Source organism: Acomys minous, assembly GCF_964271855.1.
Source record: "Acomys minous genome assembly, chromosome: 2".
NCBI classification, from domain to species: Eukaryota; Metazoa; Chordata; class Mammalia; order Rodentia; family Muridae; genus Acomys; species Acomys minous.
The window spans coordinates 51,233,030-51,259,116 of NC_140484.1; the positions used below are offsets into that span (position 1 = coordinate 51,233,030).

The 26,087-nt window shown below is 51.0% G+C and overlaps 1 protein-coding gene and 1 long non-coding RNA gene across 5 annotated transcripts; one reads left to right on the forward strand and one right to left on the reverse strand.

Annotated features, from left to right (window-relative positions):
• Positions 1-406: 406 nt before the first annotated feature.
• POLA2 (DNA polymerase alpha 2, accessory subunit) lies at positions 407-25,848 on the forward strand. Of its 4 annotated transcripts, none has more exons than XM_084760979.1 (18): positions 407-798; positions 3,564-3,688; positions 4,468-4,559; positions 4,707-4,764; positions 8,246-8,352; positions 11,041-11,225; positions 11,731-11,819; positions 13,040-13,195; positions 13,644-13,706; positions 14,374-14,416; positions 17,145-17,269; positions 18,100-18,138; positions 18,956-19,029; positions 21,662-21,773; positions 21,956-22,062; positions 23,015-23,074; positions 23,299-23,412; positions 24,390-25,848. In XM_084760979.1, the coding sequence occupies exons 1-18, from the start codon at positions 720-722 to the stop codon at positions 24,412-24,414; spliced, it is 1,653 nt and encodes a 550-aa protein (XP_084617105.1). In that variant the 5' UTR covers positions 407-719; the 3' UTR covers positions 24,415-25,848. The 4 variants fall into 4 exon arrangements, with proteins under 4 accessions (XP_084617105.1, XP_084617103.1, XP_084617104.1 ...); XM_084760977.1 differs by having other exon boundaries at positions 408-798; positions 23,299-23,425; XM_084760978.1 differs by having other exon boundaries at positions 410-798; positions 21,665-21,773; positions 23,299-23,425.
• On the reverse strand, positions 14,431-19,042 carry LOC311586203. Its single transcript, XR_014775478.1, has 3 exons — positions 18,937-19,042; positions 17,743-17,859; positions 14,431-15,322 (listed from the first exon to the last, which is right to left on the reverse strand). It is a non-coding gene; the product is annotated as an uncharacterized lncRNA (long non-coding RNA).
• Positions 25,849-26,087: the final 239 nt, after the last annotated feature.

Sequence of the window (26,087 nt, forward strand, 5' to 3'; positions counted from 1 at the left end):
TGAAACCTCGACCTGGAACTCCTTATTAGTCAGCTTTTGTTTTTGTTTTTTACCCCGGATCCACCAAAACGCCACAGACTCAGAAAACAGGACTATCTATCCCTGTGGATGACAATCGTAACAGCTCTAACAACCTCATTCCCTATGAAAGCCTGTTAGATCCGGATGAAGGAAGGCACAGCAGGCTGAGTAGGAAAGAGCCAACTCGCCCTGTTTCAGCCACTGCAAGATACGGACGAGCAGCGCCTCCTGGCCAGGAAAAAAGGGACAGACAAGCAACGCTGAACTTCACTGAAGAGGCGACGCCTACAACACACAGCCACAGTGCGCGGCCACCTCTCTCAATTTCCGCGCCACAGGTCGCGCAGAGGGCGCGTTCTGCGCAGTCGCAGTGGGAGGACCGGCGCGTGCGCGGGGAGGGCGGGGCTGACCGGGTCCCTGCGCATGCGCGCGCCAACCAAAGCAAACGCTTGGCGGGTTTTTCCTGGCCGCTCTTCTTGCTAAGAGACTAAGCAGTGGCTTTTGGAAGCAAGTTTTCTCTCCGGAACGAGATCTCTCGGTGTTTTTCAAAGTATATCTCGTGACCTGGTGGCTGGAGTCGTCTGAGAGGTTAGGCCAGTGAGTCAGTCTCGTGTTGAAGGGCGGGTCTCGTGCTTGCTGGGCAGACTTGAGCTGAGGTCAGAACCCGGCGGCAGACGCCGGACCCCTCCCGGGTCACCATGGCCGTGTCCACCCAGCAGCTGGCGGAGGAGCTACAGATCTTCGGCATGGACTTTGAGGACTCCCTGATGGAGAGACGTGAGTCCCGAACTAAGGGGGTGGGGTCGTTTCCAGATGCCATGTGCTTGTGGGGTTACCGCTTGACATTGCCGAAAGAGGAGACATTGGAGCCGTTCGCAGCTCACACCTAGTCATCTGCTGACCTATGACTTATCTCATGAAAGCGTTTTTTTTTTTTTAAAGACAGAGACTCGCTGTGTACCCTGGCTGACCTAGAACTCACCATGTAGGCCACTTGGGCTACACAGAGCTCTCCTGCTTGTACTTCGAGTTCCAGGCACGAGCCACCACACCCAGCTACATGAACCTAATTACTTGCACAGATTTCAGACTAAGTTGCGAGCTGCTTCCATCTCACATCTCACTTTGGCAATGCAGTTGAATTGTTGAGTTTTCACTCAAGTCTTTAAGTTCCATGAAAGGCCAGTGTTGCCTGGCTCTCATACTCTGTTTATCCACCGGGAGGGCTAGGGAGTATTTTTTTTTCCACTTTCTCCTTTAAATATTTTTCTGTCCCACCTTCACTTTCATCATGTGAACTTATTTCCTATTTTTCTGGGAAAGTAGAAACATTAAAAGTCTTCTGACCCGATGGTGATGGCACACAGCCTTAATCCCAGCACTCGGGACACAGAGGCAGGCGGATCGCTGTGAGTTCGAGGCCAGCCTGGTCTAGAAAGCGAGTCCAGGACAGCCAAGGCTACACAGAGAGACTCTGTCTCGAAAAACCAAAAGGAAAAAGAAGTTGAAATCTTTTGAAGCTTTTGTGCCTCAGGGCTAGGCGGTTAAGACCATTAGCTGCTTTTCCTTAGAAGACCAGCCTTCAGTCTCCAGTGCCCTAGGGGTCTGCAACTCCCATTCCAGAGGATCCAGTGCCCTCTTCTGGCCACCTCAGGCACTGCATGCATGTTGTACACCTAAGTGCTGGCAAAGTACGCATACATATAAAATAAAGGTCTTTGTTGGTTGGTTGCTTTGTTTAAGAAAAAAGCGGTGCCTGTGAGGCTTAGAAGTTGTTTTCGGTCTTTTGTTGCTGTTGAGATGCAGTCTCACAGTGCTGCTGAACGCAGGTGCCACCACAACAGCCAGAAATGTGCCTTTTGCCTAAAGTGTTTTGTGGACCCAACACCTGACTTCTCTCCTTCCCAGTTAGCACAGGTCTCTTCAGAAGGGTTGTCTATGCCTAATGCGTTACAGTTTCCTTTCTGTAGCTTTTCTGTCCTCATAGATTTAGGGAACTGACCTTTGTTTTGCCAAAGCCAGGGATAAGTTCTTAGTCTCTGTCTTGAATTATCAGAATATCAGCTGCATTTGGCCACTGTTAATTGTAATTTGACAGGGTTTCTCTGTGTAGCCCTGACTGGCCTCAAACTCACAGCGATCCACCTACCTCTGCCTCCCCAGTGCTGGGATTAAAGGCCTGCGCTACCACGCCGGGCTCTTTAAAACCTTTTATTTTTTTAACATATATTTTTGCCTTTTCTTCCGCCATCATGTACCATAAATGCCTGATTTGGTTTTTCACCATGTCTTCTCACAAGACTTTCAGAATTAAGCAATTCCTGGCCAAGAAACAAGAAAAGTTGTCTTGTTCCTCAATAGATTTGGATGAAACTAGTAACAAAATCAGGTCCAACTCCAAGAGCAGACACTGGAGGAGGGTAAAGCTGGGTCTGTGTGGATTCACACAGTGGCGATACTGAGGGTTTGTACTGAATTGTGCTCATCGATCCATCGTGCCAGATGGAGTTCAACATTTTCACCTGGAGACTTGATGATGTCTTAATTGAGGGATGTAGTTTGTCCAGTAATAGAAAAGATGTACTTCTTTCCTTTTTTTTTTTTTTTTTTTTTTGAGACAGGGTCTCTCTGTGTAGCCTTGGCTGTCCTAGACTTTTTGTAGACCAGGCTGGCCTCGAACTCCCAGCAGTCTGCCTGCCTCTGCCTCCTGAGTGCTGGCATTAAAGGCGTGCGCCACCACTTACTTATTTTATGTGAATGAGTGTTCCCCTTCGGTATACAAAGCGCACCACAGGCGTGCAGAACACTGCAAAGCCGGAAGAGGGAGTCGGATCCTCAGGAAGTAGAGCCACCTCTGCCGCCTGTGTGCTGTTAGGAGCACATTCTTAGACAGCTTTGCTGCCACCACTCCAGCGTTTCCTTTGGATTTGCTCCCCACCATTTCTCAGCCTTTGAAGATTCACTTTCCTCTTCCTGTGAATGGCCAGGACTCAGAAACAGAATCACCTCACGCTAGACACGCTCACTCCGTTGGTGACTCGCGCAGTCTTCCGCGATTACGCTCATATATTGAGGCAGGGTCTCGTGCAACACCCAGTCGCTGTCCAACTGATCTGGCTAGTTAGGGGCATTCTTTGTCTCTGCCATCCACACACGACTTTACAGACATGCTGCTGTGCCCACTGCATTGCTGTCCTCACACTTGTGGGGCGAGGACTTTACCTGCTGGCGCCTCTCTCCCTGGCCCCTTGTATTTTGTATTGCCAGCCTCGCCTTAGCCCTGTGGTCCCTTCCCCGCGCTCATGTGTCTGCATCGCACCTTTGTGTGTGTAAGGTACTATATGGTCCTTGCTCTGTCTCCGCCCAATAGTGAGCTTCCTGGGAACAAGAGCTCTTCTTGGTTTTGCTCACTGCTGTGTCCCCATGGCCTGTGGGTGCTGAGTAAGCAGTGACAGGATAACGGCACTGTCGTGCCTCCCGAGAGGCAAGCTGTAGGAGATGAGCCAGGTTCTTACTTGTCCGCTCTCTCTCTCTCTCCACAGTGGCAGAGCTGTGCGTTCTGCACAGACAGACTGAGGAGGCGATGGTAAGCGAGCTTGTGGCCTTCTGCACCAGCGCAGGGAAAGCGTGCCTTACTGTAGAGATCCTGAACTCTTTTGAACATGAGGTAAGAGCAAATGTGAGGGTTTTGTCTTTTGTTTTTTGTTTTTCTTTTTCGACAGGGTTTCTCTGTGTAACAGCCCTGGCTGTCCTGAACTCACATTGTAGACCAGGCTGGCCTCAAACTCAGGGATCCGCTTGCCTCTGCCTCCAGAGTGCTGGGATTAAAGGCGTGCGCCACCACGCCCAGCTGCAATATGCCTTCTTAACCACTGGCCTATCATCACTCTAGTTCTTATGGGAGAAGCTTTTATTTTCTGTGTGTGTGTGTGTGTGTGTGTGTGTGTGTGTGTGTGTGTGTGTGTGTTCCTGACCTCCCCCTGTCTCCCAAATGCTAGGATGACAGGCAAGCTCCACCACACCCAGCCTGTCGTGTTTTTGTTTTAGAGCCTGGGTCTCACTGTGTAGATCACGCTGCCCTTGAACTCACAGGTGCACCCACTTCCGCCTCCTGGTGCTGGCATTAAAGGTTGGAGTGCGGTGATAGCGGGATTGAGCTCAGGGCCTCGTGCGTGCCTGACAAGTCTTTGTTGTTGTTGTTGTTGTTTTGTTTTTTGGTTTTTTTTTTTTTTTTTGAGACAGGGTTTCTCTGTGTAGCCTTGGCTGTCCTGGACTCACTCTGTAGACCAGGCTGGCCTCGAACTCACAGCAATCCACCTGCCTCTGCCTCTCAAGTGCTGGGATTAAAGGCGTGCGCCACCACGCCCAGCCTGGCAAGTCTTCTACCAATGCCCTGTTATCACACTATGGAATAATATATTCACCGTTTTCTATTCCATTCCTCAGGTTCTGAACAAAAAGTTATCCAAAGCTTGGCATGGTGCCTCCAAACCCAGCGGGCACGCCGGAGCCAGGGACATTGTCTCCATACAGGACCTGTATCCTTCTGCTGAAGGTCTCTGTGCTGCGCCACATATGTGCACTCCAATTTCTCAACAGTTGCGTATATAACCTAAAAACAAATGCTTAGCATCCAGTTTCTCGTTTATTCGCGTGTAGTTAATCTCCCTGACCAGTGTCTTCAGAATTGAAGCATCAGAAGAAGAAGAGACACTTTTGAATTCTTACACCACCCCCTCGAAGGTGAGCATCCTACAACCTTACACCACACCCTCGAAGGCGAGCATCCTACAGCTAACAATCCTACTGGTTGCTTGGTAGTGGGGTGTTGGGGGTTTTTTGGTTTTTGTTTGTTTTTTCAAGACACAGTTTTCTCTGTGTAGCTTTGGCTGTCCTGGAATTTGCTCTGTAGATCATGCTGACCTCAAACTCACAGCGATCTCCTGCCCTCTGCCTCCCAAGTGTTGGGACTAAAGGCATGAGTCACCACCAGCTGGCTACAAGTAACATTCTTTTTTTTTTTTTTTTTTTTAATATATTTATTTATTTATTGTGTACACATACACCTGCACTCCGGAAGAGGGCATCACATTACAGATGGCTGTGAGCCACCATGTGGTTGTTGGGACTTGAACTCAGGACCTCTGGAAGAGCAGGCGGCGCTCTTAACTACTGAGTCATCTCTCCAGCCCTAAAAGTAACATTCTTAAAACCATATTGCAGAGCTGGTACACACACCTTTAGTCCCAGCACTTGGGAGGCAGAGGCAGGCAGATCTCTGCCAGTTCTAGAGCAGCCTGGTTTCCCCAAAGAAAGTAAGTTCACAGCTCCCTGTGACTTTCCGCTGCCCTGCTAAGGTTCGGTGTGAACCAGTGTGTGTGACGAGAGGATACGTCTAGCCTGGCCTGCGCTCCTTTCACGTTTGTTCTCTTCCCTGCCCTTCAAGCATACTGAACGTGCCCTCAGCTCCTGGCCTCTTGGTGGGGGTGGGGGCAGCCTGCCTAAGCTAGCCTCCAGCCTCTTCCTCTCCGGGGTCTGTTTTCTGCCTTATCTTACACCATGGACCTTCGTTGTGGTCATTTCGCTGTGTCACAGAGGCTCTCAGACCACGGACATTGCCTTATCCACTGTTCTTTGCCCAGGGCCTGGCCCGTGACAGCTGCAGAGTTAGGGTGTAGCTGAGGAGCCCTTAAGTCTTGTTTATCCTTCGTCTCAGTCATTCTTCCCAGTGAAGCGTTTCCTGAGATCCAGGCGCATGCCCAGGGGATACGTGTTCAGCGTCTGCAGGGCTCGGCTATCCATTCCCAGCAGCCCCCTTAAAATTACCTGAGGAAATGACCCAACTCACAGAATGACATCATAACCATTTATAATCATAAGAAATTAAAGTAATCTATAATACAGCAATAGAGAAGGTGGCATAGAATTATTCACAAAGCCAGACAGTGATGACGCAGGCCTGTAATCCCAGTATTCAGTAGGCAGAGGCAGGTGGACCTCTGAGTTCAAGGCTAGCCTGATCTACAAAGCGAGTCCAGGACAGCCAAGGCTACACAGAGAAACTCTGTCTCAAAAACCAAAATAAAATAAATTATTCACAAATTTAATCAGATACTGTGGGGACCAAGGATAAAGTGTAGGAAAATGCATTTAGAATTCAAAAATCAATATGTAGATGCTTTATGTTTAAATAAGGATAACTAGCTGGGCGGTGGTGGTGCAGGCCTTTAATCCCAGCACTCGAGAGGCAGAGGCAGGTGGATACCTGTGAGTTCAAGGCCAGCCTGGTCTACAAAGGGAGTCCAGGACAGCCAAGGATACACAGAGAAACCCTGTCTTGAAAAACCTAAATAAATAAATTAGGATAACTGTTTTAGTTTATATATTTAGTTGAAAGATATTAAGATACAATTAAGGAATGTTCAAGAATCGTTATTTAGCCAGGTGTGGCGGTGCATGCCTTTAATTCCAGGACTTGGGAGGCAGAGGTAGAAGAATCTCTGAATTCAAGGGTAGCCTGGGCTACGTAGTTCCAGGACAGTGAAGCTTACACAGAGAGACTCTGTCTTTATTTTAGAGGAGGAGCATGCAGGGTACACAGCAGTTACTTTAGAGGACCACGAGTAGAGACATTTAGTGCAAGCCTGATGACCAGGCTCCCACCCTCAGGACCTGCGGAAGGCAGATGGAGGGGACCAACTCCACAGCGTTATCCTCTGATTCCAAACTTCCACGGGGCATCCATGCCCCCACACACTGCGCACACTCTAAAAAGGAAAGAGAGGAAAAGCTAAATCCAAAATCTCGTAAGCCAGGTGTGGCGCTGCACATCTGTAATCCTGCTGCTTGTGTGGAGGAGGCAGGCAGATCAGGACCTGAAGCCTTTAACATCTGAGCCTATGTTAAACAACACAGAGACTCGAGAGCAGTCCCTTCAGGTAAGAGACCCGGCTGCTCTTGCAGAGTGCCCAAGTTCAGTTCCCAGCACTCACATCAGGCAGTTCACAACTGCACGTGTAACTCCAGCTCCAGGGCTCCTGTGCCTCTTCCAGCCTCCCCAGGCACCTCCACCTGCATGCACACGCTCACACATACAGATAAAATATTTAAGCGAACAAATAAAACCACAAATAATATAAAACTGTAGTCTCCAATACAGCTTCTTCATTTTTGTTTTTTGAGTCAGGCTCTAACTGTGTAGCCCAGGCTAGCCCGGGAGTTGGGGAAACTTTGCATTGCAGCTTCTCAAAAGCTAGGGGGGTAGTGGGAGGGAGGGAAGAATGGGAGGAAACAGGGGAAGGGCTAACAATCAAGATGTAATATGAACAAATTAATTTTAAAAAATTTTTTAAAAAAAGCTAGGATTTCAAGTGTCATGCCTGTCTTGGTGGTGTTTGTTCTCACCTTGGGTCCCACAGATGCTACCAGTCGCTGGCTTGGTGGCATTTCCTCCAATGCACCAACAGGAGGAGCCCTTGAGTCAGAAAAGTTTGTGCATCTGAGATGGAGTAGTTCCTCTGGGCAAGACATTTGTCTTTCCTGTCAATCGCCCATTATCGTAGGCTTTCAGGAACGTTAGCTCCTGTGATTGGGTTTCATCCTTAATTCTGGACTTACCTTTGGCTTCCTATTGATGAGCAAAGGAGCAGAAAAGAATAAGTAAAAACAACCAGATGTGACTGTTAGCGAGGTGAATGCTGACTACTCTCTCCAAGTATGAGCTCAACCACCTTATCTGCCTGGAGTTAGTCCAGGCTTTAATTTGGAAAATGTGCGGTAGACTTGGCCAAAAGAAGTGTAATGTGGTCCCATCCCTTCCCAGAAGAGTGCATGCATGCAGGTCAGGGCTAGGTATCACCAAACTCAGGTCTTTAATAAAAGCAGAAAGTGGCAGAGATGCGTGTGCAGGTTGACAGGTCAGGCAGCTGGCCTGGCCACCTCTTTAGGAAATGTTTGCATTCACACAGAGGGACGTGAACACGCGCACACAGATGAATGCACACATACAGATAAACACACACACATGTATACACACAGACACGTGCACACACACAGGCAGAACACTCCATACTGTGGAAGGTCTCTGTGATCACTGCTGGAGCTGGTTCTTAAGGACCCCAGTCCTGCCTGGTGCCCTTTCCTGTGCCACTTTGTCCCTTTTTAAGGAACCGCAGCACTCTAAACTTAATTAGCAAATGAAGCTAATTTTTCATCTCTTTTCTAGGGTCCTAGTAAGCGAGTTAGCAACACCCCAGAAACCCCCCTAACAAAGAGGACTGTCTCCACTCGCAGCCCACACCAGCTCCTCTCGCCGGCAAGTTTCTCCCCGAGGTATGTATTAAATCCGGGCCAAGAAAGCCACACCTCTGTCTGCTGACAAGGCGACTGCGAGTAACTTATTAATAAGAGCTGTGCGAGCAGGCGGCCAGCCACAGGCTGGCTATAAGGCCTGAGGTCCTCTGCCTTGTGGAAAATTACTGTTTCATACAGTGATTAAGGAAACTCTCTTCCCACCCGCTTCTCTAGGGCTCAGTTCCTAGACAGGGAACTGATATCTCCTACTGAAACAGCCTGGCTATTCAGGAGCCCGGGCGTCGGCGCGTCGGGCCACTCAAGGCAAATAGGCTCTCGCTTGCTTCTGCTCCTTTGCATGTGCTTGGTTTGGCTTGGGGTTGGGGTTGGGGTTGGGGTTGGGTTTTTTGGTTTTGTTTTTTTGGCTTTGTTTTGTTTTTTGGTGATCTGAAGTGTTTTTTGAAGGGAAAAGCATGCACCTTTGTTCAAAGCATTGCGTAACCTGTTCATCCCATGCTCAGGTGACAGCTGGCTTCTGAGTATTTTCCTGTCACTGAATCGTTCTTCAGTGGCTAAACTCATAGCTGCCACCACTGTGCACAAATCTGCGGAGATCGCGTGTGACTCTGAGACCTGTAAACGATAGGTCTCCGTTAGAGAAACCCACAGGTGGGCGCTTGACCTAGGAGATGTGCTTGTGGGACTGTCACATCAGGATGGGGCTCAGGGACAGTACTTAGGGAAACACCCAGCTCTGGGTCCCTTCTAAACATGAGAATGCAGGTCTGTCACGCAGAGAGTCAGTGAACCCAGAGTAGTTAGGAGCGCTTGCTGCCCTTGCAGAGAACGTAAGTTCGGTTTTCAGCCTCCACGTTGTGTCTCACAAGTGTTTGTGGCTCCAGGTCCTTGGGCTGCATGATTGCAGATACACACACACACACACACACACACACACACACACACACACACACACACGCACGCAGAACACTCCATACACATAAAATGCAGATTTTTTTTTTTTTTTTTTTGAGACAGGGTTTCTCTGTGTAGCCTTGGCTGTCCTGGACTCTCTTTGTAGACCAGGCTGGCCTTGAACTCACAGAGATCCACCTGCCTCTGCCTCCCAAGTGCTGGGATTAAAGGCATGCGCCACCACCGCCTGGCAAAATGCAGATCTTAAGAAGCAGAAAGGCAGTGACAGAAGCTCTGCAGCCATTGACCGTTGGCGGTCATTGCATCCTGAAGGACAGTTTGGCATCACTGTGGTCCACCTGGTTCAGAGAGAGCTCAAAGCTGCTTTCCTAATGCGCTTTCTAGACTTGAAAGGGTGTCTCTGAAGCCTGTGAGGGTTCCAAAGTTGTTGCAGAGCCATTGTGGGAGTTAGGCTCACTAAACAAGAAGCCTTTAAATCTGACCTGTGGCCATATTTACAGTTGTCCCCTGTGAGCATCTGAGGACATTCGAGGTTTGTGGCACATGTCCCTCCACTGGGGGGGCTCAGAGAAGCTGTTGACTTCCTTGCCTTGCCTTTTTTTTTTTTTTAACGTCCACTAAGAAAGCTGATATCAGAAACTTGGTCTGTATTTTTGGTATTTTTGTTTTTCAAGACAGAGTTTCTCTTGTGTAATCGCCCTGGCTGTCCTGGACTCACTCTGTAGGCCAGGCTAGCCTCAAATTCACAGAGATCCTACTGCTGCTGCCTCCCGAGTCCTAGGATGAAAGGCGTGCACCAAAGAAACTCTGTAATTTACGCAAGTAGCCTGTAAATTATTTAGGAAGAGGCAGTCCTGGACAGAAACACAACCAAGCTCGTTTTCTGTAGCTCGTCTGGGAAGAAGGGTGTGGTCAGCAATTGTGATCATGCCTCACGTGAAGTGAGTCCCTACAGAATCTTCACGTGCTGAGCGTGACGTGTTTCTAGACCTCCCCGTCAGCACTGTCACAACAGGAAGATCAGAAGCTTCCAAGCAGTGCAGCAGCACCGCTGCTTTCTTGGCGGTGCTGTTGACCAGTCAGAGCAGACACGGAATTCATCAGCCTTGGGGTGGGGGTGGGGGTTGCTTGCTACCTGTTAACTGTTTATCTATTGCATCTCTGCCTCTGCAAAGACAAGGGAAAGTATCATTCATTTTGTTGAACTTTTATCTTAGTTGTTTGTCCTTTGAACTGTACTGTGAGTTTTTCATTTGCTTGTGGGTTTTTTGTTTTGTTTTTTTGAGATAAGGCGTTGTCTAGCCTAGGCTGTCCTCAAATTTAACCCAGGATCACCTTGAGGTCCTGCCTTGCCTTCATACTCGGAGTGGTAGGATTGCAGACAAGCCATGCCTGGTTTCAGCTGCACTGTATTTGCTCCGCAGTCTCTGACCCAGTCACTGTTTCAGGATCAAATGACAGCGAGTGACTCACAAGAAGGAAGGGAAATGCTTGGAGCTTGTTATTCAGTCAACCCAGGGTGCATTTTGTTTTGCTTGTTTTGATAAAGAAAAATAACAACCTTTTTTTGTTTCATGTTTTTATGTTTAAACCTGTAAACTTTTATATTCTGGTGTTCCTCAGCACCTCACTTCAGAAATCCCTGAAAGGTCAGTCAGAGTACTCCAGCACTCCAGCTCCAGCAAGACAGCTTGCTCCCCCGCCCCGCCCCCCAGACCTCCAGAGCCTCGCCTTAAGTTCCTTCCTCAGGTAGCCACAGGCGCAGTGACCCTAATCTGTTCCGCTTCCCTTCAGTGTTACTCCCTCCCAGAAGTACAACTCCAGAAGCAACCGGGGAGAAGTGGTCGCCACCTTTGGCTCAGCGCAGGGCTTGTCCTGGTCTGGGAGAGGAGGCTCCGGAAGTGTCAGCCTGAAGGTCACAGAGCCTCTCACTGGCAGCTACAAATCCATGTTTCAGCAGCTCCCGGATATCCGCGAAGGTGACTTGCTCTCCCTCGGAAAGCCTGGTGGGTTGACAGCCCCGTGGAAGGACTGGCCCAGCTGGTGGAATAGTCGCCTGGAGGCCTCTGAATCCAGAAGCTGGCCGATGTCCACATGGGTGCTCTGTCAGTGAAAGGGAGGGACACTGAGGGATGCTGTAGTTCCCCGGGTGTACCACTTCCTGAAGAGCCGACAGCCACCCTAGTGATGGCACATGAGCTGTGAAGGAAGGAGCTCTGGAGTTAGGAACACTGCTGCTTCCTCAAAAACTTTCCAGTCACTCTTGCGTTCCCTACAACCTACTGAAGGGGGTGGGGTTCTCAGTGACGCTCCGGGGCTATGTGTGTGATCTGCTGCATTGTGTCAGGAAACGGACTACAAGCCTGGGGTTCAAACCGGACAGATGCCCGCGCTCCTCAGTTCCATAGAGTGCCCGTGAGGCTTAACGTTGTGTTCTGTGTTTCCTGCCAAGTGAGGTGTCTTAATGTTACCTTCGGGTTGCAGTTCTGATCTGTAAGATAGAGGAGCTCGGCAACGACCTGAAGGAGCACTACAAGATCGAGGCTTTCACCCCACTTCTCGTCCCAGCACAAGTAAGCATTGAAGAGCGCTCACTAATCACCAATGGAGACGGTGCTGGCCTGGTCCTGAGAAACCTGCCGTCCCAGGTGCCGTCACCCTCGGCTTAGGTGACTGCTGCTCTTTCAGTGAAGAAGCCCTTTCCACTCACCAGTGTTCTGCCTCAACATCAGTCCTGGTTGGCTTTGATTTAAAAAAAAAAAAAAAGACATGTGCTCTCTGCCGTATCCCCAGGCTCTCGCCTTCCCCTTGGACTGGGTCTCACACATAAGCAAAGGTTGAAACCTCGTTTGCTCAGAATGGGGCAGATTGCCTTTGGAGAGCCCCCGTGGGCACAAGTGTCTGGGTTCCCGTGGTGAGAGCGGCAGGCTAGGAATTGTGCTCTCATAGTCTGGTGATTCCTCTGGTTTGAGCCCCGCCACCGCAGATATCTGCCTCTGGCATCTAGAGTCACGCCATGCTTTAGTTCTGCTGTGGGGACTTTGTCTGGAGGAGCGCTCGTCCACAAGAAGATGTGTCCTAGATAATTCTTGAATGTGCCTTTTGTCCCATGTTTGTTTCCAAGGAAGAGAGACCATAGATAAACTTTGTCTGTAGGAAGTGTTGGAGAAATTGAGAGGATGTGTGGGGGCAGGGCCTCACATGAGGGAAAAATTAGACTTACTCAGTTTGTTCCCAAAAGTGGAAGTCCTACACAGGAAGCCACCAGGAGAGATTTCCGTTCCGTCTGTGAATAACTTCCTGTGGAAGTGGCAATATGATATCCTGCCTGGCAGTGTGGTAGCCGGGCACTTGGGAGCCCACAAGCAGGAGGACGGAGAGTTCAAGGCCAGCCTGGATTACGTAGCAAGTCCCTGGGGAGAGGCAAGAGCGTGGCTGAGGGTTTGGCTCTGATCCAGACTTCACCTGTTATTTGATGTTAGTGAAATTACCACATGGCTCTGCTGCTTGTCGTGGGTGTAGCCATGTCTGTCTTACGGTGATCCGGAGTGTGGAAGGGTCAGTGAAGGTAGTCTCTTAATAGCTGTGATTTTCCACAAGTGCTGGGGCAGCAGGACCAGAGGGGATGCGCCCACCCTGTGGGCCGCTCAGAGCTCACCTGGCCGGCAGAGGGTGGACCAGACACCGGGAAGAATCTTTGGATCTCGGTGGTGATTTTGTGGTCCCCGCTCAGAATATATGCTGTTAGTGGTTTCGCTGTGCCCTCTCTGACGATGCTCCCATCCGTTGGTAGGAGCCTGTCGTCCTGCTGGGTCAGATTGGCTGTGACAGCAACGGGAAGCTGAACAGCAAGTCTGTGATTCTTGAGGGGGACCGGGAGCACTCCTCAGGCGCTCAGATTCCAGTGGACCTATCCGACCTCAAGGAATACTCTCTCTTTCCTGGACAGGTGAGACTGGAGCCTTCTGGGATGCAGACCTGAGCAGCGGACAGCCATTTCTAGTCTTCCGTCTCTGTTGCCTTGAGATTGGATTGTACAGGCCCACGATTTTAGGGACTGTTTTTTCTCTCCTTGTTCTGACCTTATCTCTGGGTCCGACTGCCCGGGTTCACATCCCAGCTCCACCTAACGAGGTGTGTGCCTGTGGGAAGGTGCTTGACCTTCGAAGCCAAGGTGTCTTCATCCACAAAATGAAACAAAAATTCTTACCTCATGGGATTGCTGTGAGAATTAGGTCATTTGTGTAGAGCCTAATTGTAACTTATACATAACAAATGAAGGGTTTCTTTCATTTGTTTTCAGGAAAATGCCTTAAGTTTATAATTACCAAAAGTGGTTTATCTCAGACCTCTCTTTATCTCTCCTGTTGAGCTGTCTTGCGTTTCTTGTCTTTCAGGTTGTAATTATGGAAGGATTCAACACCACTGGCAGGAGACTTACTGCCACCAAACTCTATGAGGTACTGGGCGGGCCCCTCCCCCACTCCAGTTCGCTTCCGGCTCGGTGTATCCAGTTGTGGTACAAGAAATGGGTCCTTTTCAGTCTCTGCATGTTTGTTAGTCGTTTTTGATTCTAGGGTTGGAACCCACCTGCAAGCTACAAGTTAACAAACTCTTTCTTCTGGAGAGCCGAGCAGCCAGTGTTTTAATCTGAAGGCCACACATGGCTCTGTATCGTTACAGTGTCAATGCAGCTGTAGGCCACTTACAAGCAAACACCTGTGGAGAAGCCCACTAAAACTTCATTTATAAAAATGGCTCCAGCCAAATTTGGCCTCATGCTGTAGTTTACTCGTCTCTGCTTTCCACCGCAGCCTCCAGAGATCCCCCTAGGACACCAGGCCCAGCGGCAGGGCTCCCCTCTCCCCATCCCCCTCCAGCACGCCAATGGTTTAGGCGCCTGCTTTGCATGAGTTGGCCAGGCATTCTGTGAGAGTCTACCGGTGACTTCCGTTGCCTGGTCTGCTTAGTCACATGGCAGCTTCTGTGGGCTCCAGGTTGTAACCCCCCAATAGCAAGGCAGAGACATGTTACCCCTCGTCCTTTCTCACAGTCCTCCCACTGCACACCCACAACACTCAGAGCCACCACTCACCAAGGCTCAGCCGAGCTTTCCTTCCGTTTCAGGGGGTGCCTCTGCCATTCTATCAGCCCACTGAAGAGGATGGAGGTAAGTTGGGGTTCGTTATTCTTCTTACCAACAGTGGGGCTGATAGACAAAGTCCCAGACTATAGTTGCCCAGGCTCAAGGAAGTTCCCATCGCTGTGTGGGAGTGACACGCAGGGCAGTAAGGACACAGCTCATCCGTGAGCTCACAGGCCCTTTCAGGAGCCACTCGTGGGTGGGAACCTCCTGAGCACTCACTGGTAGTTGCAAAGTCTGGGCTCTGACGACACATGTGAGCACCCATGATCTGGACTGCTGCTGAAGAGGCATGTGAAGGGTACTTGGAAAAGGGAACTGATACACACACACATTACAGCATAAGCTTGGTGTCCCACATGGGACCCTGGAGGAAAAAAAGGACGCTGGTGGGGAAACCTAGTCCAGTCAGCAGTAACACACCAGAGTTCATTCCAGTAACTGCTGTGGTGAGGAAAATGTTACTCTTAGAGAGCTCTGGGAAAAGACATGCAAGACTGTGCAGTTCTAAAGTCACTCCTCAACAAAGGTGTAATATGTGGGGCTTGGAGAGATGGCTCAGCTGTTAAAGCCTAGGCTCACAACCAAAAAACTGGTGGCACACGCCTTTAATCCCAGCACCTGAGAGGCAGAAGCAGGTGGATTCTTGTATTGGAGTCCAGTCTGGTCTACGTAGGGAGTTCTTGGCCAGCTGTCCTGGACTTACTCTATAGACCAGGCTGGCCTCAAACTCAGCAATCCACCTGCCTCTGCCTCCCCAGTGCTGGGATTTAAGGCACGGGTCACCACTCCCAGTTTTTTCGTTTTATTTATTTATTTATCTTTTATGTTAACAAACTTTGTTTCACACTGTTTGTAGTCTGGGCTGGAGTTGCTGCTCACCAGAAAGCACTTGTGTAGCATATGTGAGGCTCTGAGGTCAATCCACTGCTACTACAAAAGAAAAGAGGAAAGGAAGGTATTTCTAAGCATCCCTGTAAGCAAAGTAGAGCAAACAGCAGTAAAGATTTTCAATAAAAGCCAGTGCTGGCCTGCCGCCAGTGCCCCATACCTTGATGTGTGTGAAGCCATTCTCGGAGATGACCTGGGATCCGGGGTGAGATGTAGCTCATAACACTACAGCGTTTCAGAGAACGTTTGTATGGGGGAAAGGGAGGCTTTTCCTGGTCTCAGTTCATGGCCGTACTCCTGTGTGGACTGCATGACACTTCCATGGCCCACACAGTGGGGAACATGTTACTTTATAAGGTCAGAAGGACTTGGCTTGCGTGGCTGGGTTCTTAGATGAGGTGGGCAGCGTGGTGGTGAGAACCTTAAGTCTTAGCGCTTAGGAGGCGGAGGCAGGCAGCGCTTTGAAAGCTCGAGTCAAGCCTGGTCTGTGTAATGAGCTGTAACCTGGCCAGGGCTATAGAGCAAGACACTGTCTCAAAAAAGTAAAATAAGGCCGGGCGTGGTGGCGCACGCCTTTAATCTCAGCACTCGGGAGGCAGAGGCAGGCGGATCGCTGTGAGTTCAAGGCCAGCCTGGTCTACAAAGCGAGTCCAGGACAGGCAAGGCTACACAGAGAAACACTGTCTTGAAAACCCAAAAAAAGAAAAAGAAAAACAAAAAAGGTAAAATAAAATATTTGTGGGAATGGGTGGTGGGGTTGTCCAGTGTAATCACATAGGTCCTTATGAGAATGGATGGCAGAAAGCTCAGTCAGGGGGCAGAAGCTTCCAGCTGCTGGCTTTAACGATGCAGCACAGTCAGCCTGCTGACACCTTGACTTCTGGACTTATATTGTCCAGCAATGTAAGATAGTAATTATTTTAAGACTTACTTGATTTTTTTGTTTGTTTGTTTGCGTGTGTGTGTGTGTGTGTGTGTGTGTGTGTGTGTGTGTGTGTACTTGTGAGTGCAGGACCTATGGAGGTCAGAAGAAGGTTTTGGATGCCTGAGGCAGCAGTTACAGACAGCTGTGAGCTGCCTGATGTGGGTGCTGGGCACCAAACTCAGGGAACCAAACTTGGGTCCCCAGGAACAACAATAGTAAGATAATGCTACATGTTAGAAAACTTGTGAGACTTGGGTTTGTTGTATCAGCCACAGGAATAGCTCAGACTGACTTTAAAAACCTAACTCAAAAACTGGACAGGGCTTCAAAACCCAGCATTGGGGTGGGGACACAAGCCTGGCAGCTTTAATGTCCAGGAAGCAGGAGTCCCCAGCAGGGTCGTCCAGTGCCGGGCCCTCCAGCAGAGCCTGCCTTCCTGGGCCTCAGTTCCCCACATTCTCCCAGCACGCTGAATCCCCAGATGGTCCCTAACTTCTCCACAGTGAGAGCACATGTCACTGTCACCTTGATGGTTCTTTCCTGACTGCCACTCTGCTCACATGGCCCAGGTGCACTGCTGGGAAAGTTCCCGCCATGGCCCAGGTTTCTCCCTGCCTCTGTTTCTACTTGGTTCAGTGTTGCAGGGAGCGCGGGGTCCTCACCTTGAATCCCCAGACTTGCACTCAACGGACTTTTGTTGTTTTTGAGACAGAGTTTCTCTGTGTAGCCTTGGCTGTCTTGGATCACTTTGTAGACCAGGCTGGCCTCAAACTCACAGCGATCTCCCTGCCTCTGCCTTCCAAGTACTGGGATTACAGGTGTGTGCCACCGTGCCTGGCTGCACCTGGGGAACTTAATGCAGCAAATCTGTGGCATTTGCCTTCGATGGCCCCTTCCCTGCTCTTTCTCCTCATGACCTTGCATTGCCTTCCATCTCAGATTTTGAGCAAACTATGGTTTTAGTTGCCTGTGGGCCTTATACCACCTCTGACAGCACCGCATATGACCCCCTGCTTGATCTGATCACCATCATCAACCGCGACCGGCCCGATGTCTGCATCCTGGTAGGTCCCCTGGGTGTGCAGGGAGGCAGGTGGGTAGGGGCGATGGAACCGGCCTTAGAAAGAGGTATTAATGATGTTGAAGTTTTTAGGAAATATTGGTCTGTCCTTTTACAAAGATTTTGTTTTGTTTTGATTTTTTTTTTAATTAAGGTTTACTTATTGTTATATATACAGTGTCTGCCTGCATATACACCTGCAGGCCAGAAGAGGGCACCAGATCTCATTATAGATGGCTGTGAACTACCATGTGGTTGCTGGGAATTGAACTCATGACCTCTGGAAGAGCAAGCAGTGCCCTTAACCTCTGAGCCATCTCTCCAGCCCTTGTTTTTAATTCTTTTTCTTGTTCTGTTTTTGGGACAATTTCTCGCTATGTAGCCCTGGCTGGCCTTGATCCTCCTGCCTCTGCCTCCCAAGTGCTGGGATTTTTAAAAATGTGCACCTCTGGGGGGATATGCATAGTCCATACTTACTGAGAGCAGAGCGCCCGGCAATGCTTTCATCTTGTCTGACTTTACAGGATTCTTGCTCTGATCCTAAACTGATCTCTTTATGACCTAAATACTCTGGTAACACAGTGGTCTGTTGTTCTGTAGAAAACAGAAAAGAGCCGGTGTCAAATGGGGCAGCAATGAGTAATAGGGCCCTGGGAGCCCCCTAAGAAAACAGGACTCGCATGCTCCTTGGCCCATTGCTGACTCCCCAGGCTCTCCAGGCAGCTGTGGAGGGACAGGTAGACTCGGACAGGGAACTGCTTTTGGACACTTTGTCTAAAAGCCTTTGCAGACACAGAAGATTCTGATTTGATTCCCGCCTCTGCTCATTTGCAGTGTGGACCTTTCCTGGATGCTAAACATGAGCAGGTGGAGGTAAGTGCCTGGGGAGCAGAGGGTATGGCTGGGCGGTCTCACTCAACTAGACTCTCAGTTTCCCCTTTTGGAGTCTGTATCTGCAGCAGGCTTACATCACCTCTGTAGCTAATGAGGGAAACATCGCCACTGGCCAAGTGTAATAAATACTTCAAATTTGAAGCCAGGGAGGGAATTAGAAATGGGTGGTTCCTTTGTCTCCACCTCTCACTTCTCAGGCACAGCAGCAACAAATGCACATGCGCTTCAGTGCGTCCTGCTGTGAAAGCCCCCTTTGAGACTGACACACCACCTACTGCACTAAAGAGGCAGAAACTGAAATTCCCTTATGTGGCCACAGCCCTAAGCTCATGTCTTAAGGTCCTCTGATACAGAAATAGCAAACGGTCTTTCCTGGGATCTTGGTCGAGGGCCTGGGCCTCCTATCCTTTGTGGCCGGGTGTCTACTCCACAGAAAAAGACTTGAAGGCAGTCTTTATCTTAGACTCTCAGCTTGCATGCAGATTAATTCTAGACTCAGCTCCTTGCAGATGGACAGCCCACTCCAAGCCCCTTGTTTGTTTGGTTTTTGTTTGTGACGCTGGAGCCAGGCTGGCTTAGAATTCGGTCTGTATCCTAGGCTAGTCTGCAGCAAGCTCCTGGTAATCCCGCTTCATCCCCCTGAGTGCTGGGACTGCAAAGCCCCTCTGCCTGGCTCCCATCTCTCCCGTCCCTGTTACCCTCTGTCCACTGTGAGCCCTTCGCGGTCATCTAACAAGCTTTAACGCTGAGCAGACCTGGCGTCTGCTCCGAATTTACCTCCTTTCCTTTCTTGCAGAACTGTCAGTTGACAAGCCCGTTTGAAGACGTTTTCAAGCAGTGCCTGAGAACAGTTATCGAAGGAACCAGAAGGTTAGCATTCCAGATGCTGGAAGAATCTGGAGCTTTCTAGGTCCTTCCAGGACATGCCAGTGGGAAACTGAAACCGCTTTAAAAGCCCTGTTTGTTCCTGTCCTTTCCGTCCGCTAGACCCCTTGAACTTGAGTGCTCAGACAGTGGGTTAAAAGGCGTCTTCGCAAGTCAGATAAACAAACTTGGAAGGACAAACTTCACACACTCTTGTCCTTCGTTTCTTCCTTTTTATTTCCTTTTCTCACTTCCCCTTGTATAAACTGTTAGTCCATGGGAATGTTCCCAGGGTGGGGAAGCCCAGGATTGACAGTGAAGTCCTGAGAGGCCCCAGACCTTTCCTTGCGTGAGGGGAGTGTTTTGGGGTAAGCCCAAGTTCTGTCCCTGAGTCAGTGCTTCCCGTGGCGTGGATGGCTGCCAAGGGCCAGAGCGATGGGTGGGGAGACTCAGCGCGGGTGGATCTTGAATCCTCCACATAGCTTGGAAGACAGGCCTGAAAGGCCACAGCACTGACGTAAGCACTGTGGTTCTAGTCGGGGGCAGGGGGGCTCAGGGTTCCAGGAAGAGTTAAGGCTAGAAGCAGAGGGGCTTTGGAAGCTGACCCCTCAGTTCCTGTCCCTTGGGCCAGGCCAGAACGAAAATAGAGTAGTGGGCGGTCTCCTGGGACTTGTTGCCTGTTACTGAACTTTAAAAACAAACCTGTAACAAAGGTGGTTTTTAAAGGTCTTCCTTCCGCCTTCGGTCCTGAGAACAGATCTCAGGTTGATTAGTTGTAATATGACCTTGTGCTGGCAGCTGGCCTGGAGCCAGGAGACTTGAGCCCCCAGCTGCTTCCATTCCCTTCCCTTCTCAGATGGAGGGTCACATATACCTTGCCTCTTCCCCCAGGTCTGCTAGGGCCCCAGTTGAGTCTATGAAACCTGAGAAATGCCAAGGTCCTCAGAAGACAAGCCTCTGGCCGCCCCAAAGCAGAAGCTACTCTGAAGCGGCACCCAGCGCTGGCTGGTGCTTCCAACGTGAGCTTGGATTCTGATTTGGGTTCTCCGTCCCATGTGCTATTGATGGCAGTGACATAAACAAAGAATAGACTGAGCATTGTCCCCTGAGGTCAGTGCCCAGCACTACCAGGCACTTTCATCTGTAGCTAGTGTGAGCTGCAAAGCAGGGGAGCAGCCCCACCCTGCCAGAGCAGTATGTAAATGGAGCCGGGTCAGAAATGCAGAGCACCAGGCAGATGTGTGCAATCTCCCTTGGGGCAGCGGAGAGCCCTGGTGCACCTCCCAGCTCAAGAGACAAAGACAAGACCCTCCCACCATGATGCTCGAAGTTGTGCAATGCTGCACATCCTTGGAATTTTCTTCCCGGCCCCTCCCCCTCCAGCCAACTCTGAGCCATAAGCAGGGGCTGTTTCCTCCTTAACCATTGCTCTCCTGAAGCCCGTCCTGAGCAGCTGCTCAGTCCCTTTTACCTTCAGACTCTCATTTCTGGAGCATCAGTTGTCCCTTTCAGCTGGCCTAGTGGCCCGACTCTAGCACTCACCTGTTGGGCTTGACAATGTCTGTGATGTTGGTGTCAGAGAGACTGTGAGTAATGTGCAAAGTACCTTTAGGCTCATGGTTCTGATGATCTGTTTACATCACACTTGTCCCCAGTATCCAATCCTGGGCGGTGGAGGGGAGCCGGTGGAGAGCCAGCCTGCAGAGGCCTGGGAGTTTGGTCCTCAGCACCCACATCAAGCGCCCACCTGTACTCCAGCTCCAGGGCATGTTTCACAGTTTAAGTAGGAGAAGGAAGGGGCTGCGAGTGAGCACTATTGGCTGGCTCCAGGCACGCCCTCCCAGCAACAGTTTACGCCTCTTAGGTTTACTGTGGGCCCCTTAGCCAAGGATGGACAAGGGAACCAAAGAAACAGGTTTTCCGTTTTCTCTTTTGTGTGCTTGTGGAAACAGTTGGCCCTGGGAGCCATAGCTTTTCTCTACACTCTGTGTTGTAGCCCTGGGGACTCTCCTGCCCCATCAAGGAGCAGCTGCCTCTGCTCTGTGCAGCGTTTCTCTCACATTAGTTTGCAGCATCACTTCCTGGCATGAGCAGGGAGGTGATGTCCCTCTGGCAGCCTCAGGACCTGCCCAGTTTGCCTCGCCCCCTCCCTGGCTTCACTTTGTGTCCCCTGAGCCACTTGTCGGGAGAACGCTATTGCCCCAAGCAACCTCCACCCTGGAGGGTGGACTCAGACTTGGGCTTCAATCCAGTCCTGAGGCTTCCGTCTCAAATGGTCCCAGTCCGGCGCTCAGGCTAGCCCCAAACTGTTATCTCCCCTGTCCTCCCATGGCTAGGGTTGCCTGTGTGTGCCTTCCATGCCAGCTCTAGGTCCCAGTTCTCCCCCTTTCCCCCCAGACAAGAGCTCCTCCCTGTAGTGAGGTGTCACAGAAAGCAGGGGACGGTGTGTCCCAAGCTATATGCACCAAACCCAGATGGGCACGTGTACGTGGCAGCAGGTGGTCTCTCCCTCTCAGGGCCCTGGGAGACAGTGTCTCGCCACAGTGGGGCACTGCCAGAAGGATGCGCATGCCGCGAGCCCGTGGCCCAGCTCTGCTGACTCGGGCCTTGGCGCTCTTGTGCTTGCGTTTCCACAAAGCAGCTCCGGCTCCCACCTTGTCTTCGTCCCATCGCAGAGGGATGTGCACCATGTGCCGGTGTACCCACAGCCGCCGTTCACCTTCCCTGAGCTCCCCCGCGAGGACAAGAAGGTACCACTGCCCACCCCAGGCAGCAAGCCCCGGGAGTGAGGGCACCACCTGCCTCCTAAACTCCAACAGAGGTGCCTCAGCTTGATACGCGTGGGTCTGGCCTCAGTGGGCTCCGGGCCTCAGGCTTGGTGGGGAGGAATCTCTTACTGCTGTGTGTTCATGTCAGCTCCTCCTCGTTGCAGCGAGTGCAGTTCGTGTCAGACCCCTGCAGCCTCATCATAAACGGAGTAATGTTCGGCTTGACGTCTACAGACCTGCTGTTCCACATCGGGGCGGAGGAGATCTGCAGGTAAGAAGCGATCGGGCCAGCAGCAGCAGCTGGCTCCTGGCACCTTGTCCCTCTCCTCCCACTCCACCCCCACCCTTGACAGTCCTGACAAGGTGTTGTAATAGCCAAGCACACTTTATACCAAAAGCTCGGCCTTTCTGTGCCTGTTAAAAGTGGCAGTCAGGTAGATGTCTTTGTCTCTGTCACTAGTCTACCATGTCTGAGGCCCCAGAGAACCAAGGCTGTTCTGCCTGATTGACACCCAGGCAGTGAGATTCATTCTCTCTCTTTTTTTTTTTTTTTTTGGTTTTGGTTTTGGTTTTGGTTTTGGAGATAGGGTTTCTCTTAGTAGCCCTGGCTGTCCTGGAACTCTCTTTGTAGACCAGGCTAGCCTTGAACTCAGAGCTCCACAGACCTCAGAGAACTCACAGAGGCCTCCTGACTGCTGGGATTACAGACGTGCGCCACCATGCCCAGCTCGTCCTTTTTCTTTACCTTCTCAATTTGTGACCTGAGTGCTCAAGTGTCCCTCTGTAGATTCACCAGAACAGTGACTGTGGGGCCCTGAGAGAACCGGGTCCTGTCAGGACCTGGCGTCTAGGCTTGGCAGTTGGTTCTTCTGTCAGGAAAAGAGAAGGATTAGCCAGAGGTTCAGCAGTTGAGTGTGAGGCAGGGGTTGCCTGGCTGTGTGTGTGGCTCCGCAGTGCTAGACCGTGGCCTCTTGGGTGAGGTGGTGCCGGCTCCAGTGCTGGGGCCTCCTATAGCCTGATTCCCGGGACCCTTCTCTCTCCCTGTGCCCTGTGCCTTCCTGGGACACAGGCAGCTGCTCGCTGTGCCTCCAAGCTTCCCCCAGGGTTGTGTCCTTCCGATTTAGCTTCCCTCGGTTAACTTGAGTGCATGAGTGGTCCTCCCTGAAGAGGACTGACTGAGGAACCCGGCCTCGCCCCCAGTGCTTTCTGCCTTTCCTTCCCAGCTCCTCCGGGACTTCAGACAGATTCAGCCGAGTCCTCAAGCACGTCCTAACACAGAGAAGGTGAGTGTGCCGCCAACCCAGAAGAGTAATTGTGTCAGAGATGTGCCATATCTGACTGTCAGGACCTGCACAGGGCCACCAGGAAATTTCACCATATGGTAACAAAACTGGGATCTGGCCCCTCGAATATAAATGAAAAGGCCAGTCCATCGATGTGGGCAGTGTGCAGACTGGGAGTGGGAGCCTCGCCCAGGGTTCCTAAGTGAGCTCTTTCATCTCTGCAGCTACTACCCACTTTACCCGCCCCATGAGGACATGGCCGTGGACTATGAGAACGTCTATGCCTATGCCCAGCTGCAGGTCACCCCGGATATCCTCATAGTGCCGTCAGAGCTGAGGTACTTCGTGAAGGTGGGTTGGAACTGGCCTTTTCCCTTCAAACTACCTGGCATTCACTCTCCCTGAGTCTGCTGAAAGGGACAGTGTCCTCTTGGGGGTCAACACAAGGGCTGATTGCTGAGGGGTGGGGGGTGGAATGAAACAGAGCCTAGGTGTCACAGAACCTAGGTGTCACAGACAAGAGCCTAGGTGTCACAGAACCTAGGTGTCACAGACAAGAGCCTAGGTGTCACAGAGCAGGGCTTCACCGGGCAGTGGTGGCGCACGCCTTTAATCCCAACACTCAGGAGGCAGAGGCAGGTGGATCAATGTGAAGTCGGGGCCAGCCTGGTCTGCAAAGTGAGTCCAGAACAGCCAAGGCTACACAGAGAAACCCTGTCTCAGAGAAAAAACAAAAACAACAAAACAACAAAAAAAAAAGAGCAAGGGCTTCAGACTATGTCAAGGTGACCTGGGAGCATGTTGCCTGCCTGTCTGCCTTCCCCTGAGCTCTGACCTGACCTCCAGGGGCTCAGCCAATAGTACCTTTAAAAAGCTCTTGATCTATAGGCCCAGCTGCCTCAGGATTAAGTCCCTGGCAGGGAGTCCAACACACCAGTTTTTTCAAGCTGGGTCCAGTCCAGTCTCAAACACTGGTTTGTCTGCTTTTCAAGGGGGAGCATTTTGAGGCAGGGTCTCCACATCCAGGATGTCACTTGTCCTGCCTCAGCCTCCTGAGTGCTGAGGTGACAGTGTGTGACACCCGTCTCAACTCTTAAGTGGCTTCTTCCTGTGGGGAAGCAACAAAGTGTTGGGATCAGTTTTGTCCCCAAGTCTTTTCCCTCCAGGCTACTGCGCTCTCAGTTCTGCCCCAGAGACTCTCCACTTACAAGTCAGCATATCTGCCTGAGTAGTTGCCTTTGTTTCTGTTTTGTAAGACTGTGACAATGTCACACCCAGTTGAGGGCTTCTAACCCCAGTGTCCTTTCTTTCCCAGGAAATCCTTGGCTGTGTCTGTATGAATCCTGGGCGGCTCACCAAAGGACAAGTGGGCGGCACCTTTGGCCGCCTCTACATCTCCAGGCAGCCCAGGGCCATGGACAGCAGAGCCAGGCAGGGCCCGACTGTGGCTGCACAGGTTGTCAGGATCTGAGTCTTCAGCCTGGGTCATGTGGCCTCATGGACACCGAAAGCCCAGGCATGGCCCTCCGATGACCAAACTGTTGGCACCTGACGAGGATCTGGCCATGGGGCCAGGACTGCAGGACTGGGGCCCCTGTGGAGCTGAGCCTTGATCTGAGTCACGCCTCTCACCGCTCTCCTGCCTCACAAGGGAGATAAGGTGTCCAGAAGTGAACCATCTGTGGAGACAGGCTGCCCTGTCAGGCAGAAGAACTTTGTGATTCTCTGTATGAGTCAAACACGGCATTTGGAGAAATATTTTTTTTATTTTTTATTTTTTTTTAGTATAGCTGATTTTAATCTTTCTTCCCCCTTTTTTCCTGAGTAGTATCCTAGGAATGTTGTCTACTTGACCTCTGTCCAGAGAAGGCAGAGCTTTGGTCACACTGGGCTCTCTCCCAGCCCTACCCTGCAGCCTCCCATAGTCCCCAGGCTACAGTTGCTGAGGAGGAAACTGAGCTGCAGAGCCAAAGCTGGCGGTCTGCCTGGCTCTCCCATGCATGCTGCAGTCCCGGCCCCACCTCTCCATCTGGAGGAGGCAACCTCGATGAGCCCTTCCGTAGCCGTAGCCTCTGGTCAGGCAGCCACTCTGCCAGGTCCAGCAGTTGCTCGTACTTGCCTATAGCCCCGAGTTCTCAGGTAAAGTCAGGGTTTGCAGGACACCCCCATACCCCTATGTTCTGGCATCTGGGGATAGACTGCAGAGTTAAATTTGGCACACGTTTCTGCCCCACATAGGCAAGCTGTCCTGCCTCACATGCCAAAGGCAAGGTAGGAAAACCCAGGCCCTAGGAAGCGTGAGAAGCAGCAGTCTTGACTGACAGAAATGGGGCCTCTCGGAGCCAGCCTGTGCTCCCCGCTGACGAGAGGAGGCTTCAGGGAACACGTCATCCATAGTGAGAACTGCTTCCTTTTACCTTTTCTTAAAGACCTTCTGAGTCGGTGTGGTGGCTGTGCTAGCTGCTCTTACATCAACTTGACACGAAAACTAAAGATGTCTGAAAGAAGGGAACCTCAATTGTGGAGGTGCCCTCATAAGATCAGGCTGTGGGCAAGCCTGTTGGGCATTTTAATTAGTGATGGATGGAAGAGGCCCAGCTCACTGCCATCCCTGGGCTGATGGTTCTGGCTTCTATAGGAACGCAGCACCCTCCATGGCCTGTGCATCAGCCCCTACATTCAACAGTCCTGCCCTGTTGAAGCCCCTGTCCATCTTGATTCAGTAATGAGCAGCGATGTGCAAGTATAGGCCAAATAAACCCTTTCCTCCCCAACTTACTTTTTGGTCTGGTGTTTCATCACATCAGTAGAAATCTTAACTAAGACAGTGGTGCATTTCTTTAATCCCAGCACTCAGGAGGCAGAGACAGGCAAATCTCTCAGAGTTTGAGGCCAGCCTGCTCTACATAGAGTTCAGAGAGCCGGGTCTGTGTAGAGACCCTGGCAGGCCTTGAACTCACAGAGATCCGCCTGCCTCTGCCTCCCGAGTGTGCTGGGATTAAAGGTGTGCGCC

Bases quoted from the DNA above. Each gene is read 5' to 3' on its own strand.
- POLA2 (XM_084760977.1), top strand. From the start codon at position 720: ATGGCCGTGTCCACCCAGCAGCTGGCGGAGGAGCTACAGATCTTCGGC. The intron at 8,353-11,040 runs GTATGTATTAAA...GCTTCCCTTCAG, and splicing joins CCGGCAAGTTTCTCCCCGAG to TGTTACTCCCTCCCAGAAGT. The intron at 11,820-13,039 runs GTAAGCATTGAA...ATCCGTTGGTAG, and splicing joins CACTTCTCGTCCCAGCACAA to GAGCCTGTCGTCCTGCTGGG.